Below are 18,590 nucleotides of genomic sequence, written 5' to 3'. Positions count from 1 at the left end.
AAGGACGACCATCAGCTGGACTCTTTATCCTATTTGTCAGTCTGAGCTATCTAAGGAAAAGCTTGCTCCTGGCTCACTGTCTTTCCCTGTTTAGGGCTGGAGTACACGGAAACCATAACACTTTCCCTCTGTCTCTCCTTTGGAGCTGTAATATTTGTAGTGAGAAGTATAAACAATCTGGATGCTGACTATCTCTGACAGGAAAGGTGAGGAGGATTGAGGTGAAGAAGTTCCTGAATGCTGCTTTTTCTGACTCTCAGGGTGACCCCCACTTTACTTTACCCCTCTTGCTCCCTCAGATCGGCGGGCAGCAATAAGGAAGTTGCTTTTAACTATTTATTTGCGGCCGGCAGCTTAGGGCTCCCCAATCACTGGCCGATTTACAGTCCCCTCAGTGCGGCTCCCCTTTGGCGGCAACACTCACCTCAGCAGCCTCAATTAACCCAGCAGCGGCTCCCACCTCTATGGTGGCTCTGTCCCCACAGCGCCCGACAGCTCCCTTCTCTACCTTGTAGCGCTGGCTGGCAGGTCTCTTCTGTGGCGGCTCCGTCTCCCTCTGACAGCGGCCACTGTGTCTCCTCCACGGCGGCTGGCGGGGCCCCTTTGGCAGCGGCTGGTGGGTTCCCATTGGCAGCGGCTGGCGTGTCTTCTTTAGTGGCGGCTGGCAGGTCTCGTCGTCAGTCACGGCTCCCGTCTCTCTTCAGCGTCGTCGCCTCTCCTCCTCACAGCGGCGCTTCCGGCAGCAGTGCTCAACCCAGCTCCTCTCCACTCAGCGGCGGTGCGATCCTTCTTTCAGCAGCAGCTCCGTCTCTTCTCCTCAGTGCAGCTCCGTCTCTTCTCCTCAGCGCAGCTCCGTCCCGTTCAGAGGTCTCCTCAGCACTGCCTTCACGACTCCTCGCGGCCCGCCTTAAAAACCGTTCAAATCAAATCCCCGGATGCTTCCCGCTCTGTGCAGCGGCGATCGGGAATCCCCAGGTCCTTGTGCCCCCCGTGTTTTTGGGGGCTGCAGCTCACATCATCCGGGGACTAGGAGAGAGGGTATTAACCCCTTCTGTGTTGCTGGGCTCATTAAGGGCCAATGGGGAGATATATATAGATTTAGATATATCAGAGTATCACATATGCTCTCCACCATTACTTCAAACTCAGTCATTGAAGTCCTCTAATCCTCCTCAAACCCATAGAATATTAACACAATTAATTTTCAAGAACTGTCCACCTCTCTGCAACAACTGCTCTCACCTAATTCTGCATTTACTTTTCCTGAGACTGCTGTATCACACCTGAACCAGATTAGAAATAGCCCTTGACCAAGTGGCTCCAGATGCCCATCACACTCCACGTAGGTCAAGATGTCAACCGTGGCACTCTAAATTAACAAGACACCTACAAAAACTCTCATGCAAAGCTGAACATTAGTGGCGTATATATCATATTCCTAGTGACTTTCTCACATATAAGACTGTCTACCACTCTTACAGTAATGCCCTGGACTCTGCCAAACAAACATATTTCCAAACTCTTATCTCTGCTCAAGCCTAAAACCCCAAATGACTTTTTAATACATTTAAATCACTTCTGAACCCTCCCTCACCCAACCCACCAGCCACTATCAAGGCGCAAGACCTTGCATCCTACTTCAAGGACAAGATTGATGAGATCCGAGATGAAATGGTATGCTTTTCCTCAGCCAGTGACCTGCTCAATTCTCTACCTGAACCCCCCTGGCACTCTCTCCTCATTTGATCCCACAAGTGTAGATGAAGTGTCAACACTCTTCTGAGCCTGCTACTCTACTACCTCTCCTCTTGAGCCTATACCCTCAGAAGTAAGTAAATCTCTGTCTCCTGTGCTCATCCCAACCTTAACTAACATCTGTAATCTCTCTCTCTCTCTCTCTCTCTCTCTCTCTACTGGTATCATTACTTCACTGTTCAAGCATGCACTGATTACTCCTATTTAGAAAAAACAAAATTCTGACCCTAACACTCTCTCAAACTACCGTCCCATCTCTCAGCTGCCATGCCTCTCCAAGCTACTTGAGAGACTTGCAGGGGCAAACGCAGGATTTTTATGGTGGGGTTTCCATATATATATATATATATATATATATATATATATACACTCACACATGTAATTGGCATGTAGATAGATAGATAGATAGATAGATAGATAGATAGATAGATAGATAGATAGACACACAAAATTATGGTGTTAATGAAGCTTGGCTCCAGTACTCAAAAAACAGATAGATCTGTGACAGATGCTTTCACATGTAAATCGACATACTCATCCAAAGGCTCTGTACAATGGGGGTCATTCCGACCCGTTCGCTCATTGCGTTTTAACGCAGCAGAGTGATCGGCTCCATGCTGCGCATGCGCCGGCACCGTAGTGCGCCTGCGGGATGGATGAAGGCCGTAGCAGGACAGCAATTGCCTCTGCCTGATTGACAGGCAGAGGCGATCGATGGGCGGAAGGGGGTGAAACGGTGGCGTTTGGCAGCCGTTTTGTAGGCGCAGTCCGGCCAACGCAGGCATGGCCAGACCGAACGGGGGGCGGGCTGCAGCCACTGCGTGATGTCATACACAGCCGCTGCTGGCCAGGGAGCGAGGAGTAGCTCCCGACCAGCACGCTAAAGCTGCGCTGGCCGGGAGTTACTCCTGAAGTGCAAAGGCAGCGCCGCTGTGTGATGCCTTTGCACTTCTGCGAGGGGGGGTCGGACTGACATGCGGGGCAGACTAGCCCTGTGCTGGTCAGGAAAGATGATCGTAGCTGTGCTAAATTTAGCACAGCTACGATCAACTCGGAATGACCCCCAATGATCGGCACAACACGCAGTACTCTCAAATCATTTGTGCCGTTCATTGTACAGAGTGCTGCACCTTTGGATGAGTATTACACACTACATAACATCCAAACCCCTCAATACAGTAATACTACATTCCACCCACACTACAACAGCAGCACTGTTCCTATCCCCATACTACTGCAATACCATGATTTATGTGAACCAGTGCATTCACTTTCCTACATTCTCCAAATCAATATATAAATATATTTTTTATAACACTGTTATCATGTCCATCGTTCTAATATTAATAGGGTGATACCATGATCTGCTGGAGTGCGGATCAACTTGTCTAATATAAAAAAAAAAAAGTAGTAGTGAGGTCAAGCGGTGACCTCACTACTACTTTTTTTTTTTATATTAGACAAGTTGATCTGCACTCCAGCAGATCATGGTATCACCCTATTAATATTAGTAAACTGGACATGATAACAGTGTTACAAAAAAATATATTTTCTATAGATACCGTAGGAAAATACTGAAAAACTTGTGGTAAACTTGGCCATCATGACGCCTGTTGATGCTGTCCCCTGCCCACCACAGCTGTGCCTTCTCCAGGGCACTTGGCTTAAAGACCCAGTTTACGCTGCACCCATTATACCTGTGCCCTCCTCTGTGTTGTATCCCGTCAGCGTGCCCGGCGTCCGCTCCCCGTTCTATCCCGCCAGGGTCAGTGTACCTGCGAGTCTCCTCCGTGACTCTTGGTGCCGGGCTTAGCTGCTGGTCGGTGAAGAGCCTCCTCCCTCTCTCTTCCCTTGCGCACTGCCCGGCAATTGGTGGGATGATGGATCAGCAGCCAGCGCTTCCTTTACTTTACGTAAAGCCACAGTGTCCTGATGTGGAAGCGCTGGCAGCACAAACAGGCAGGAAGTGGCAGGCAGCTCTGATCGCGGGGGTCTGCGGCTGGTGCGGAGACAATGCTGTCTCCGACTCTGAAGTTTTTTTGTCCATTAGGGGGGTTCTGGGTACTTGGAAACACCCCCTGCGTGCGCCACTGACTTGCCTACACTCACCTCACACACTTTCTTAAAACACACAATTTATTTGACCCACTTCAGTCAGGCTTTTGTTCCCAGCACTCTACAGAGACAGCACTGACTAAAGTAGTGAATGATCTAGTCACTGCAAAGTCCAACGGCCATTACTCACTTCTTATTCTTCTAGATCTCTCTGCTGCTTTTGACACTGTTGACCATTTTCTTCTCATACAAATACTACAATCCCTAGGTCTTAAAGACACAGTCCTCTCTTGGTTCCTATCCTACCAGTTGGAGTACCACAAGGCTCGGTCTTAGGTCCTCTGCTTTTCTCAATCTATACCTCTTCTCTTGGTAAATTAATCAGCTCTTTTGGATTTCAGTATCATCTGTACTTATCCTCCCCAGATTTGTCAACATCTGTATTGGTCAGGGTCACTGAATGCCTTTCTGCTGTTTCATCTTGGATGTCATCTCGCCACCTCTAACTTAATATTTACAAAACAGAGCTACTTATATTTCCACCGGCCAATAGTAGTTACCAACCTGATATCTCTATCACTGTTGAGAACTCAACAATCAATTCTACCCCACAAGCTTGCTTCCTAGGTGTCATACTTTACTCAGAACTGTCCTTTGCTCCCCACATTCAATATGTCTCAAGATCATGTTACATGCATCTAAAAAACATATCCAAAATACGACAATACCTTACACAAGACACTGCAAAAACTCTAATCCCTGCTCTCACTATCTCCCGCATTGATTATTGCAATAGTCTTCTTACTGGTCTTACCAAAATGAGACTCTCACCACTACAATCCATTCTGACTGCAGCTGCGAGGCTAATCTTCCTAGCTAAACATTCATCGTCTGCAGATCCACTCTGTAAGTCCCTCCATTGGTTACCTGTATTCTACCGTATTCAATATAAAATACTTTTACTCACACATAAGGGCATTAACCATACTACACCAATGTACATCTCTTCACTCATCTCAAAATATTTCCCAACCCGACCTCTCTGATCTTCACAAGATCTACGTCTCTCATCCACACTCATTACTTTTTCCCATGCACAATTGCAGGACTTCCTTCGGGCTGCACCCACTCTGTGGAATGCCCTACCACGCACAATAAGACTCTCCCCTAGTCTCCAAACGTTCCCTGAAAACTCACCTCTTCAGGCTAGCTTATCACATTCCAGAACCGCTCAGTCAACCTTCATAAGCTATCCTATCTGATTATATCCCCACTGTACAGTACGCACATATCCTCCATATATTTTCTCTTTCTTCACTTTCCCTTCTTTCTGACATGGGTTCATCATTGCTATGATGTGATATCATGCAACCCACCTAGAACCTTTGCAATCCGGTGGACAAATATGCAATAGATAGTGCCTTTCCTTGTGTATCAATGTCTATTTCCCTATAGATTGTAAGCTACCTCTGACTGTTGGTTTATTACCCAGTTTTGTTGTATCATTGTGTCCAACTGAAAAGCGCAATTTGCTGCGCTTTATAAGAAACTGTTAATAAATAAATAAATATTAAGATTCAATGACAACAGGCTAAATTGCATAAAACAAAATTAATTATTTAGGGCCTAATTCATGTTTGTACGCACTTGCCTACACACCTGCAAATTTTTAGGCTACAGAATTGCTAATCATTGCACGTGAAGGTGCTGCCCAGAGAAGAAGATAAATGCCCAATGGAACCATTGCAAACTCATTCATAACTGTTTACACATACACAGCCTATACACAATAAGGAGGAACATCGACTGCTATGGCTACGCAAACTGAACACGGCAGTAGCGATGCTGGTGCCATGTTTTTGTACATACATGACCACAGCTTACGGCATATACATGCCCTGAAAACGGCCATGACACACCTGCATTTTTGCCGCCACACCCCATTACCTCCCTGGGATTCAGTATGGGATCCCTACGGTCGGGATCCCGGCGGTCATAAGACCAACGCTGGAATCCCAACAGGTGGGATCCTGACAGCATGCACGGCATGTCCATTCATGAGCTTGCTGCGCTTGCCATGCTTTGGGCACGGTGGCGGGCTTAGCTCTCCACACTAATTTATTTCCCCTTGGGGGGGTGGCGTGGACCCTGTCAGGATTCTGACCGCCGGGTTTCCCTTGGCTGTCGGGATTCCGGCACCGTTATCCTGACCACCAGGATCCCGACAGCCGAGAAACTAACTGCTTCCTCCTCCCCCAAATAGTCCCTTCCTTTCAATCACCCTGCATTAAAAATCTCACTGGTAGCACATTGTACAGGTAACTTGGTGCGCATGCAATGCGATCGCAGCACATGCGCAGTCTGCTGATAATCACTCTATTGCGAAAACATCAGCATTGCGTATAAACATGAATTAGGTTCTTGGAGCAATATAACATAGAGTTTGCTAAAAAAAATAATAATATTAATGATAAAACCAAGTGAAAATAAAGAAGAAAAGGTAAGTGATACCAGTAAGCAGCTGTAGCATTGCAGATAAAAGGTTGACACTGTCATGTCAACGGGATAATGCTGACGCATTATCACTGTTACTTCAATCATGTTAGCAGTGTCAGCATTATAACTCTACACATGAGGCTTTACTATCATGTTTAATTACATAATACAGTTAAACATTTAACTACATCCCCTACATAATATGTATATAATACATACTGTATGTACATAACTGTATATGTGACTGAAAATGCCTCGTAGTAACCCATACTTATTATATACACAGGACAAGTAAGTGTTAATTAATGTGCTGATTTCATTTTGCTTCATAGAGAGACTCGTGGGAGCAGACTGTACCCGACACAATAAACCAGTTGGATTCTTTGTGCACAGACACCTCACAAACTGTATCCTCATCTACAAATTGCCTCTCATCTGAAAATGGAGCTGTTCACTATCGCAGTGCAAGCAGAGGCTCTTCTTCCACACAGGGGACACAGTCTTACTCATTGCATGCTCTGGATGATGTGCATTATTCCACCAGCTTCCCAAGCACGTCCTCCTATGCTTTCTCACCATTTATGACAGTGACCAATGAACTTGCTCCCAAAATGGTTCATCATCTATCTCCAGAGGACTCCTCGGAGACAAATTCTCTACAAGACAATACCGCTTGGCCAAAGGATGATGCAAACACAGTATGGGGACCATATGAAGCTAGGAGAAGCTACTAAAGAACTATATTATTTAATGCCGAAATGTAATGGTCTGTGCAATCATTATAGCTCTGGTAATACATCAATAGATCATAGTAACAATAGCAAGTGGTTCATATTATTGTTCACTTAACAGATAACCAGGGCAATAGGGGTCCCTTACTAATCTCCAACAATGTGTGTCTACAGCGCAAATTATAAGTTGTGAAGTCATGCAATTATTTTTACATTATTGCTTCTGTTTGGAGTGACAAGCACACAAATGAATGACTCAAGACGGTGATGAAAGCAGGTGTGCAACATTTGGCTCCATCTACTGGAATTAGTAGTGACACAGGAATGCAATTTATATTACACCCAAAAACAAAACAAAAAAAACATTATGTTATTTTAAGACATAATTGAGGTTCAAACCAGCAGTATTTCATGACAGAAAATCTAAAAGTTGTAAATATTTAAATTCAAAGTGACCTTCTGCTTTTGCCAATAGGTGCATGCCCATTGGGTGCTAAATCCGGAAATAAACCACTTGCAGAAGGTCACTTCCCAAAATCGGCAACAACACATCTATACAGATACAGGGGCAGTTTAAGAGAGGAGGAGGCCCATGTGCAAGCTCTGTGCAGGAACTCTCCTCTCCTGTGGTGCAGTAGATGCTGTCTCTGTGTCGGAGTCTACTGCGCGTGTGGAAGTCTGCAGGAACATGGTGGCTCTGCCATGTGCTCAATGTCTTACTGGGACCGGAAGGGCCCACCGGGGTAAATGCAGTGGTAGGGGCCCATGCTTAGATGCTTGCCTAACCATTAGTGAGCCCATGGTCTGGACCTAAGTAAATAAATATAGTAAATATACTTCTAATGCATGCATGATAATGTACCAGAATAATAATGGAAATGCACTGTAGAAAATACACCACAGTCCTGTACAGTATACTGTAACATAGGTATAATTCAAGAGCACAGTCTGGAACCTGATCCCTAGAGAAATGGGTGTGGCCCAGGCAGTAGGGCCCATCGGGGATTTTCCATGCGGCCCTGTATGCGCTCAGTGACTTCTCTATTGCACATATGCAAATGTAGGGGAAAAGGTAGCCTCCTCATTTTCCCAGTTATTTCTGCATTGCCTATGTAGGACTCGAGAGACGAAAGTATAATACATGGGTGCAGGGTGTGTGCTGTGTTCCCTCCTTGACTCAGGGCCCATGTGCACTAAATACCCTGCGCCCATTATAAATATGTCACTGTATATATAAGTTATATATAAGTTAATTTAAAGGCTTATTTTTTTTAAATACAGTTTATTTCCCCTGTGCATTTGCAAATTTTGCAATTAGTAAATTACTCTCATAATAGGCGCCCATGCTTTAACATACTTTAACTTTACAAGAAAATGGAAAACAATTGCTAAGATATAATACCCAAATACATGGTGCACTTACTGAACTTACACCTAAAATACAAGTTAGCTAGTATAAAATACGTACTACTTTTTATTAAAACCTACTCTTATACACAGATGGAACACATGTACAGTAATCCCAAAGTGATATATCATGTTATGCCAAAAGGGAATCTCTATAACTATCTGCTTAGCCAGAGGTTCTCAAACGTGGTCCTCAAGGCACCCCTACGGGACAGATTTTAAGTCTATCCAAAGCTCAGCACAGATGGTTAAATCAAATTGACTGAGGCACTACTTAAGTCACCTGTGGCCAAACATGGATATACTTAAAACTTGGACCGTTGGGGTGCCTTGAGGACCACGTTTGAGAACCTCTGTCCTAAGCTATAGGTCTAAGATGAAGGGCTGCATTTAGAGTTCATGCTTTCTTAGGTTTTTGTAAATGAATAACCCTAGACTGTTCAAAACTCACTATTTTTATTTATTCATTGATGGGAAAATAGTTTGTAAGATCAATTTACTAAGCAAAAGAAAATAAGAAGAAAAGTAAATTAAATTAATATTAAGCATTTTTTCATCCTGTGGCCTTTAGCTGTTCTATATGTGTTGAGCTAAGTTACTGCCTTAAGAGAGAAAAATAAATTAGTGTCATGTATAAAGAAAAATGAATAAAATAGATTTTACATACAGGAAACTTGAATGCTGCAAGTTGTATATTTGTGTCAAAAAAACTTGTGTTTTATACTTAGCGACCCTATGATATGGTAAGATATATATAAGCTCTCCACTTTACTTCACTGAGAACCTGTCAGAATATATGGAACTGAATATTAGACCTTTTTTATTTTGATCTTTATTTTAAAAAAAAACGAAATACTAGTGATAAGCCTACTTCATAATTAAACTTATTACTAACAAAGACTTCTTTTTGTATAATTTGGGATAAACACACAAGGTAAAACTACTAAACAAAAATAATAAAACATTCATTGTGACACTTTGTTTAACTTGTGTTTAACCCACACTGTAAAAAAATGTTATGCTTTTAAAACACATATTTTCCATGGAGAACTTAGGGAATACTCATACATCTGACTTTCTTTCAAGCAGCCTCTTGGTATTTTCTGAGAGGCCAAATGATCCTGGAACTGGGCAACTGGTATAGCTACAGCTTATGCTGAAGCTGCAATCAGGGCGGAACCATCTTTTTGGGGCATTTTTATGCCTCCCTGGATGTCTCAAGGGGTACTTCTTGTACCCGCCATTCCTTAGTGTCCTGGGTATTTTACACAAGGGTGTCATTACCAGGGTAGGAGGCCTCTCTGGTGGTTTCAAAGGTATGGCCCCTGACTGTTTCTGTGGTGACCACCAAACAGGTCTCTGCTCCAGGTAATTGTATAGTGTATGCCCAGTTTAAGTGTTATTTCCTCCGCACGCTACTGGTACTGGCTTGTTTCATCCTCCAAGCTGCCCTCTGTTGGTTTCCACTCAGCAACGTCCAAATTCCCTTACAGGAATCCCTGGTGAATAGCAGTACCTGCTCCTGGCGTGTGACAACACAGCATCATAAAACACCTGTGAATCCTGACATTTACATTATAAATGTTCTATCATAATGAGAAATCTCTAACAGAACAAAACAATTGTATACTTGAAGTGATATTAGTTAATAGAAAATACTTAAATAATTTAGTTGTGTTATTTAATGTAACTGTAAAAATAATTTAAATAAACCATCACTGATCTCAGTTTAAACTGAATAAATATGTGACCTATTTAGCTGATTAGACACAAATATAACATATATATTTAATAAAATGTAAATGTATATTATATATCGCCAAAAATTTCAATTCTTCAGGATATTTACATATCATACAACTTATAGTTATAGATGAACCAGCATTGAAGTGGTCAGAAACATGAATCTAGGACCTTATTCAGGGGGCGATTCAGAGATGGACGCAGCCATGTGTCTGTACGCAGCGGCCAAGTCCATCTGGTCTGTGCATGCGCACTGGTCGCAGTGTACGTGCGCAACCCATCGCCTTGCAGCCACAACAGGCTGCAAGGTGATTGACAGTAGCAGGCATTCGGGGACAAAGTTTTGCTGGCATGGCGGGCAAAACGGGGGCGTGTTGGGAGAGTTTTCAGGGCGGCTTTGTGATTTCACATGCAGCCAGTACGATAAAAAAATGGCGCCGGACCACCTGCTAGTGCAGCCATTATATTGCCATTATATTGCTTGCCCTGTGCTGGGCGGCCCCCAGCATGTGAGTAGATGGACGCTGATCTTGCTGCAGGGAGCAAGATCTGCATCCATCTCTGAATAAGGGGGGTAATTCAGAGTTGATCGCACCAACAAATAATTAGCAGTTGGGCAAAACCATGTGCACTGCAGGGGGTCAGATGTAACATGTGCAGTGAGAGTTAGATTTGGGTGTGGTGTGTTGAAACTGAAATCTAAATTGCAGTGTAAAAATAAAGCAGCCAGTATTTACCCTGCACAGAAACAATATAACCCACCCAAATCTAATGGTGTGTACACACGGGGAGATATTTTCTTACGATTTTGACTATATAGTCAAAATCGTAAGAAAAGTTAGTGCAGATCGCAAGGTGAAAGTCACCTTGCGATCCCGATTTGATGCCAATGCGCGGCCCCGCGCGGTCGGCATCGCAAGCCTTGATAGACTGTGTAGGCAAGTCAATTTTGACTATCTCGTAGAAAAGATAGTCAAAATTTACACTTAGCCAAAATCGCACAGTCAGTATCGCAAGCACACTCATTATGTGTTTGCGATGCAGACCTAGCCCCTGTTGAATAGTGAGAATCGGGCATAGCCCGAATCTCACCGTGTGTATGGGACTTAACTCTCTCTGCACATGTTATATCTGCCCACCCCCCACCCCCACACACACACCTGTAGTGCACATGGGGGGTCATTCCGAGTTGTTCGCTCGCAAGCGGATTTTAGCAGATTTGCTCATGCTAAGCCGCCGCCTACTGGGAGTGAATCTTAGCATCTTAAAATTGCGAACGATGTATTCGCAATATTGCGATTACACACCTCGTAGCAGTTTCTGAGTAGCTTCAGACTTACTCGGCATCTGCGATCATTTCACTGCTTGTCGTTCCTGGTTTGACGTCACAAACACACCCAGCGTTCGCCCAGACACTCCCCCGTTTCTCCAGCCACTCCTGCGTTTTTTCCGGAAACGGTAGCGTTTTTTCCCACACGCCCATAAAACGGCCTGTTTCAGCCCAGTAACACCCATTTCCTGTCAATCACATTACGATCGCCAGAACGATGAAAATGCCGTGAGTAAAATTCAGAAGTGCATAGCAAATTTACTTGGCGCAGTCGCAGTGCGGACATTGCGCATGCGCATTAAGCGGAAAATCGCTGCGATGCGAAGATTTTTACCGAGCGAACAACTCGGAATGAGGGCCATGGTTTTGCCCAACTACTAACAAATTTGCTGCTGCGATCAACTCTGAATTACCCCCAACACCCTCAATTTCAGTTGCAGTTTTGCTATTTTAGCAAAATTGCAACTGCCTGCGATCACATGCTGGGGGCTACACAGCACAGGGGTATAAAGAAGTATAAAAGATCTACTTGAAGCGTACATCTACAATTATTTTTATGATTATGTATGTAGTGATATTCCATTGCATCCTAAGATACTATCCTGATCTACTGTTATCTCTGCCAGAGCCGGATTAATGGCAGGGCGGAAGGGGCGGTCGTCCCGGGGCCCCCACACACTGTCCTCACAACTGCAAAAAAAATCAGAGTAGGAATACAGCATTTACCTGTCTCCTCTCCGTCCTCCTCGGCAGCTAAGCTGTTCCATTACAGCTGCGACCGCCGAGAAGCTTCACTCACTGCAGTGCGAAGTCTCGCGAGATTTGACATTATCTCGTGAGACTGCTGTGAGTGAAGCTCCTCGGCGGCCGCAACAGTAAAGGAACAGCTTAGCTGCCGAGGAGGACGGAGAGGAGACAGGTAAATGCTGTACTCCTACTCCGATGTTTTTTTTGCAGTTATGAGGACAGTGTGTGGGGGCCCCACAAGTTTGTTGCCCAGGGGCCCCCACAAGTTTGTTGCCCAGGGGCCCCCACAGACCTTAATCTGGCCCTGATCTCTGCTGATTTCATTTTCCATTTATTTTATGTTCCAGACAATAATTCTTCTTATCAGGCCGACATTCTTCACTTTTCACTGACAGATTTAGGGGGACATTTACTAAGCAGTGATAAGAGCTTAGAAGTGAGCTAATGGAGAAGTTGCCCCATCAACCAATCTGCAGCTCTGTATCATTTTATATTATGCACATTATAGATGTTTCTTCAGCGCTGATTGGTTGCCATGGGCAATTTCTCCTCCGGCTCACTTCTCCGCTCTTATCACTGCTTAGTAAATGTCCCCCTATGTCTCCTCCTTTTACAATGTTACATGTAATTTAAGATGTATTCCTAACATAGCAAAGACAGACTGTGTCTATCCATCATGTTTAAGGCCTAATTCAGACCTGATCGCATCTCTGAGTTCAGATAGCCACCGCCCATAAAGAGTGTGCGAATGCATGTGTATGGCATGTGAAAACTTTGCCAGACAGCGGACATCTGATAAACCATTCGCAACTCACTCACCATCGAATTATTTTTCCAGTCTGTGCGTAGCCCAGGACTTACTCCTACAGTGCAATACAAACAGGCTGATCAGGGGCTGGAGCTGACGTCACACACCCTATCAGAAAACGCTTGGGCATGCCTGCGTTTTTCCTGACAATCCCAGGAAACAGTTGTCGAAGTCGGAAAATATTACAGTACACACATCACGTACAAACTCCACACAGATGGCCTCCGTGCGCATACTTGTTCTGCCGTGCGTGCACATATTTGCAAGTTGCGTATGACCGCTCACGCGGTCCTGTGTATTAACGCGTGGTATAGGTAATTACGGTAGCATTGGTACTCGCATGGAAAAGCAGAAAGTTATTTTGTGTGGAAGCGCACTAGTCGAACAATTATTATAAATGCTGAGATAATTAAATAATAAAATAATGAAATACCAATATGCAAACAGTTGAACAGTTAACAAATAATTCTTAAACTGTTATTGATTGGCGGTGCTCCCAGGAATTTTGTAGGTGAACTACAATTTGTAAAGAAAGGAGAAAAAGATTTATTAAAGGTTAAGTTTTAATATTTCTCGCTACACATACCACTTCACATATAACAAAAGAGTGCTCCCAACAAAAGGGTTTTTTGTCTTTTTCTCCTTTCTTTACAACTCGCATGGAAAAGCCATAAAGACATATCTCATATTTAATCCACATAGTGCACAATGTACACATAGACCACACGCACCACACCAGCAATTTATACTTGTTTAAAAGGTACAACAACAAAGGGATTCACCTATACAGGATATGAGGGGACAGCATTAGGTTATGAGGTGGTGTTTGGTATCCAACTGTAGGGTATTTTAAGGGCAACATTCCGGTAGCAGTTTGCAGAAGATAGCACGCTCCTGCGCATAATTATGCGCAGGAACAGAATTTCTCTGACGTCCTAGTGGATGCTGGGACTCCGTAAGGACCATGGGGATATAGCGGCTCCGCAGGAGACAGGGCACAATAATAAAAGCTTTAGGATCAGGTGGTGTGCACTGGCTCCTCCCCCTATGACCCTCCTCCAAGCCTCAGTTAGATTTTTGTGCCCGACGAGAAGGGTGCAATCTAGGTGGCTCTCCTGAGCTGCTTAGAATAAAAGTTTAAGTTAGGTTTTTTTATTTTCAGTGAGTCCTGCTGGCAACAGGATCACTGCTACGAGGGACTTAGGGGAGAGAAGTAAACTCACCTGCGTGCAGGATGGATTTGCTTCTTAGGCTACTGGACACCATTAGCTCCAGAGGGATCGAACACAGGCCCAGCCATGGAGTCCGGTCCCGGAGCCGTGCCGCCGACCCCCCTTGCAGATGCCGAAGTTGAAGAGGTCCAGAAACAGGCGGCAGAAGACTTTCAGTCTTCATAAGGTAGCGCACAGCACTGCAGCTGTGCGCCATTGTTGTCAGCACACTTCACCAACAGTCACCAACTGTCACTGAGGGTGCAGGGCGCTGGGGGGGGCGCCCTGGGCAGCAATGTATAATACCTTTTTATGGCTAAAATACATCACATATAGCCCTTGAGGCTATATGGATGTATTTAACCCCTGCCAGATCTCACAAACTCCGGGAGAAGAGCCCGCCGAAAAGGGGGCGGGGCCTATTCTCCTCAGCACACGGCGCCATTTTCCTGCTCAGCTCTGCTGTGAGGAAGGCTCCCAGGCTCTCCCCTGCACTGCACTACAGAAACAGGGTTAAAACAGAGAGGGGGGGCACTTATTTGGCGATATGATTACATATATAAAAATGCTATAAGGGAAAACACTTGTATAAGGGGTTGTCCCTGTATAATTATAGCGTTTTTGGTGTGTGCTGGCAAACTCTCCCTCTGTCTCCCCAAAGGGCTAGTGGGGTCCTGTCCTCTATCAGAGCATTCCCTGTGTGTGTGATGTGTGTCGGTACGTGTGTGTCGACATGTAGGAGGACGATGTTGGTGAGGAGGCGGAGCAAATTGCCTGTATTGGTGATGTCACTCTCTAGGGAGTCGACACTGGAATGGATGGCTTATTTAGGAATTACGTGATAATGTCAACACGCTGCAAGGTCGGTTGACGACATGAGACGGCCGGCAAACAAATTAGTACCTGTCCAGGCGTCTCAGACACCGTCAGGGGCTTGTAAAAACGCCCATTTACCTCAGTCGGTCGACACAGACACAGACACGGACACTGACTCCAGTGTCGACGGTGAAGAAACAAACGTATTTTCCTTTAGGGCCACACGTTTCATGTTAAGGGCAATGAAGGAGGTGTTACATATTTCTGATACTACAAGTACCACAAATAAGGGTATTATGTAGGGTGTGAATAAACTACTTGTAGTTTTTCCTGAATCAGATAAATTAAATGAAGTGTGTGATGATACGTGGGTTTCCTCCGATAGAAAATTATTGGCGGTATACCCTTTCCCGCCAGAAGTTAGGGCGAGTTGGGAAACACACCTTAGGGTGGATAAGGCGCTCACACGCTTATAAAAACAAGGGGCGTTACCGTCTCCAGATACGGCAGCCCTCAAGGAGCCAGCTGATAGGAAGCTGAAAAATATCCTAAAAGTATATACACACATACTGGTGTTATACTACGACCAGCAATCGCCTCAGCCTGGATGTGCAGAGCTGAGGGGGCTTGGTCGGATTTCCTGACTGAAAATATTGATACCCTTGACATTATTGACTATAGATGCATTTCTATATATGCGAGATGCGCAGAGGGATATTTGCATTCTGGCATCAAGAGTAAATGTGATGTCCATATCTGCCAGACGAAGACACGACAGTGGTCAGGTGATGCAGATTCCAGACGGCACATGGAAGTATTGCCGTATAAAGGGGCGGTCCATCGGACCTGGTGGCCATGGCAACAGCTGAAAAATCCACCTTTTGTTACCCCAAGTCACATCTCAGCAGAAAAGGACACAGTCTTTTCAGTCTCAGTCCTTTCGTCCCCATAAGGGCAGGCGGGCAAAAGGGCCAGTCATATCTGCCCAGGGGTAGAGGAAAGGGAAGAAGACTGCAGCAGGCAGCCCATTCCCAGGAACAGAAGCCCTCCACAGCTTCTGCCAAGTCCGCAGCATGACGCTGGGGCCGTACAAGCGGACTCAGGTGCGGTAGGGGGTAATCTCAAGAGTTTCAGCACGCAGGGGGCTCACTCACAAGTGGACTCCTGGATCCTATTCGTAGTATCCCAGGTGTACATTGGAAATTCGAGACGTCTCCCCCTCACAAGTTCCTGAAGTCTGCTTTACCAACGTCTCCCTCCGACAGGGAGGCAGTATTGGGAACAATTCACAGGCTGTATTCCCAGCAGGTGATAATCAAAGTACCCCTTCTACAACAAGGGAAGGGGTATTATTCCACACTATATTGTGGTACTGAAGCCAGACGGCTCGGTGAGATCTGAAATATTTGAACACTTACATACAAGCGTTCAAATCAAGATGGAGTCACTCAGAGTAGTGATAGCGAACCAGGAAGAAGGGGACGATATGGTGTCACTGGATATCAGGGACGCTTACCTACATGTCCAAATTTGCCTTCTCACCAAGGGTACCTCAGGTTCGTGGTACAGAACTGTCACTATCAGTTCAGACGCTGCCGTTTGGATTGTCCACGGCACCCCGGGTCTTTACCAAGGTAATGGCCGAAATGATGATTCTTCTTAAAAGAAATATGGACGCTTTCCTGATAAGAGAAAGGTCCAGAGAACAGTTGGAGGTCGGAGTAGCACTATCTTAAGTAGTTCTACGACAGCACGAGTGGATTCTAAATATTCCAAAATCGCAGTTTTTTCCGACGACACGTCTACTGTTCCTAGGGATGATTCTGGACACAGTCCAGAAAAGGATGTTTTCTCCCGGAGAAGAAAGCCAGGGAGTTATCCGAGCTAGTCAGGAACCTCCTAAAACCAGGAAAAGTATCAGTGCATCATTGCACAAGGATCCTGTGAAAAATGGTGGTTTCTTACAAAAGATCCCATTCGGTAGATTTCACGCAAGAACCTTTCCGTGGGATCTGCTGGAAAAATGGTCCGGATCGCATCTTCAGATGCATCAACGGATAACCCTGTCTCCAAGGACAAGGGTGTTTCTTCTGCGGTGGCTGCAGAGTGCTCATCTATGAAAGGGCCGCAGATTCGGCATTCAGGACTGGGTCCTGGTGACCACGGATGCCAGCCTGAGTGGCTGGGGAGCAGTCACACAAGGAAAAAATTTCCAGAGAGTGTGATCAAGTCTGGAGACTTCTCTCCACATAAATATACTGGAGCTAAGGGCAATTTACAATGCTCTAAGCTTAGCAAGACCTCTGCTTCAAGGTCAGCCGGTATTGATCCAGTGGGACAACATCACGGCAGTCGCCCACGTAAACAGACAGGGCGGCACAAGAAGCAGGAGGGAAATGGCAGAAACTACAAGGATTCTTCGCTGGGCGAGAAATCATGTGATAACACTCTCAACAGTGTTCATTCCGGGAGTGGAAAACTGGGAAGCAGACTTCCTCAGCAGGCATGACCTCCACCCGGGAGAGTGGGGACTTCATCGGGAAGTCTTCCACATGATTGTAAACCGTTGGGAAAAACCAAAGGTGGACATGATGGCGTCCCGCCTGAACAAAAAACTAGACAGATATTGCGCCAGGTCAAGGGACCCTCAGGCAATAGCGGTGGACGCTCTGGTAACACTGTGGGTGTACCAGTCAGAGTATGTGTTCCCTCTTATGCCTCTCATACCAAAAGTACTGAGAATCATAAGAGGGAGATGAGTAAGAACGATACTCGTGGTTCCGGATTGGCCAAGAAGGACTTGGTACCCGAAACTTCAAGAGATATTCACGGAAGACCCGTGGCCTCTACCTTTAAGAAAGGACCTGCTCCAGCAGGGGCCTTGTCTGTTCCAAGACTTACCGCGGCCGCGTTTGACGGCATGGCGGTTGAACGCCGGATCCTGAAAGGGCATTCCAGATGAAGTCATCCCTACCCTGGTCGAAGACAGGAAGGATGTAACCGCAAAACATTTTCACCGCATTTGGTGAAGATATGTTGCGTGGTGTGAGGCCAAGAAGGCCCCTACAGAGGAATTCCAACTGGGTCGTTTCCTACATTTCCTGAAAACAGGACTGTCTATGGGCCTAAAATTAGGGTCCATTAAGGTTCAAATTTCGGCCCTGTCGAATTTCTTCCAGAAAGAACTGGCTTTAGTGCCTGATGTTCAGATGTTTGTAAAAGGGGTACTGCATATACAGCCTCCTTTTGTGCCCCAGTGGCATCTTGGGATCTCAATGTTGTTTTGAGTTTCCTAAAGTCACATTGGTTTGAACCACTCACCACTGTGGACTTAAAATATCTCACATGGAAGGTGACGATGCTATTAGCCCTGGCTTCAGCCAGGCGTGTGTCAGAATTGGCGGCTTTATCATATATAAAGCCCTTACTTAATTTTTCATTCTGACAGGGCAGAATTGAGGACTCGTCCTCAATTTCTCCTTAAGGTGTTT

At 45.3% G+C, this 18,590-nt stretch overlaps 1 protein-coding gene across 1 annotated transcript in view; it reads left to right on the top strand.

The window, feature by feature from the left end:
* POU2AF2 (POU class 2 homeobox associating factor 2) overlaps window positions 1–9,306 on the top strand; it is a 206,545-nt gene extending 197,239 nt beyond the window's left edge. The window contains exon 5 of the mRNA XM_063943265.1: window positions 6,639–9,306. Coding sequence (XP_063799335.1) covers window positions 6,639–7,040 — 402 coding nt within the window. The 3' untranslated portion in view covers window positions 7,041–9,306. The remainder of the gene's footprint in view (window positions 1–6,638) is intronic.
* Window positions 9,307–18,590: the final 9,284 nt, after the last annotated feature.

This window comes from Pseudophryne corroboree, chromosome 10 (assembly GCF_028390025.1).
Source record: "Pseudophryne corroboree isolate aPseCor3 chromosome 10, aPseCor3.hap2, whole genome shotgun sequence".
NCBI classification, from domain to species: Eukaryota; Metazoa; Chordata; class Amphibia; order Anura; family Myobatrachidae; genus Pseudophryne; species Pseudophryne corroboree.
The sequence above is the reverse complement of the archived record's forward strand: the minus strand, read 5'-3'. Positions and strand labels throughout refer to the sequence as shown.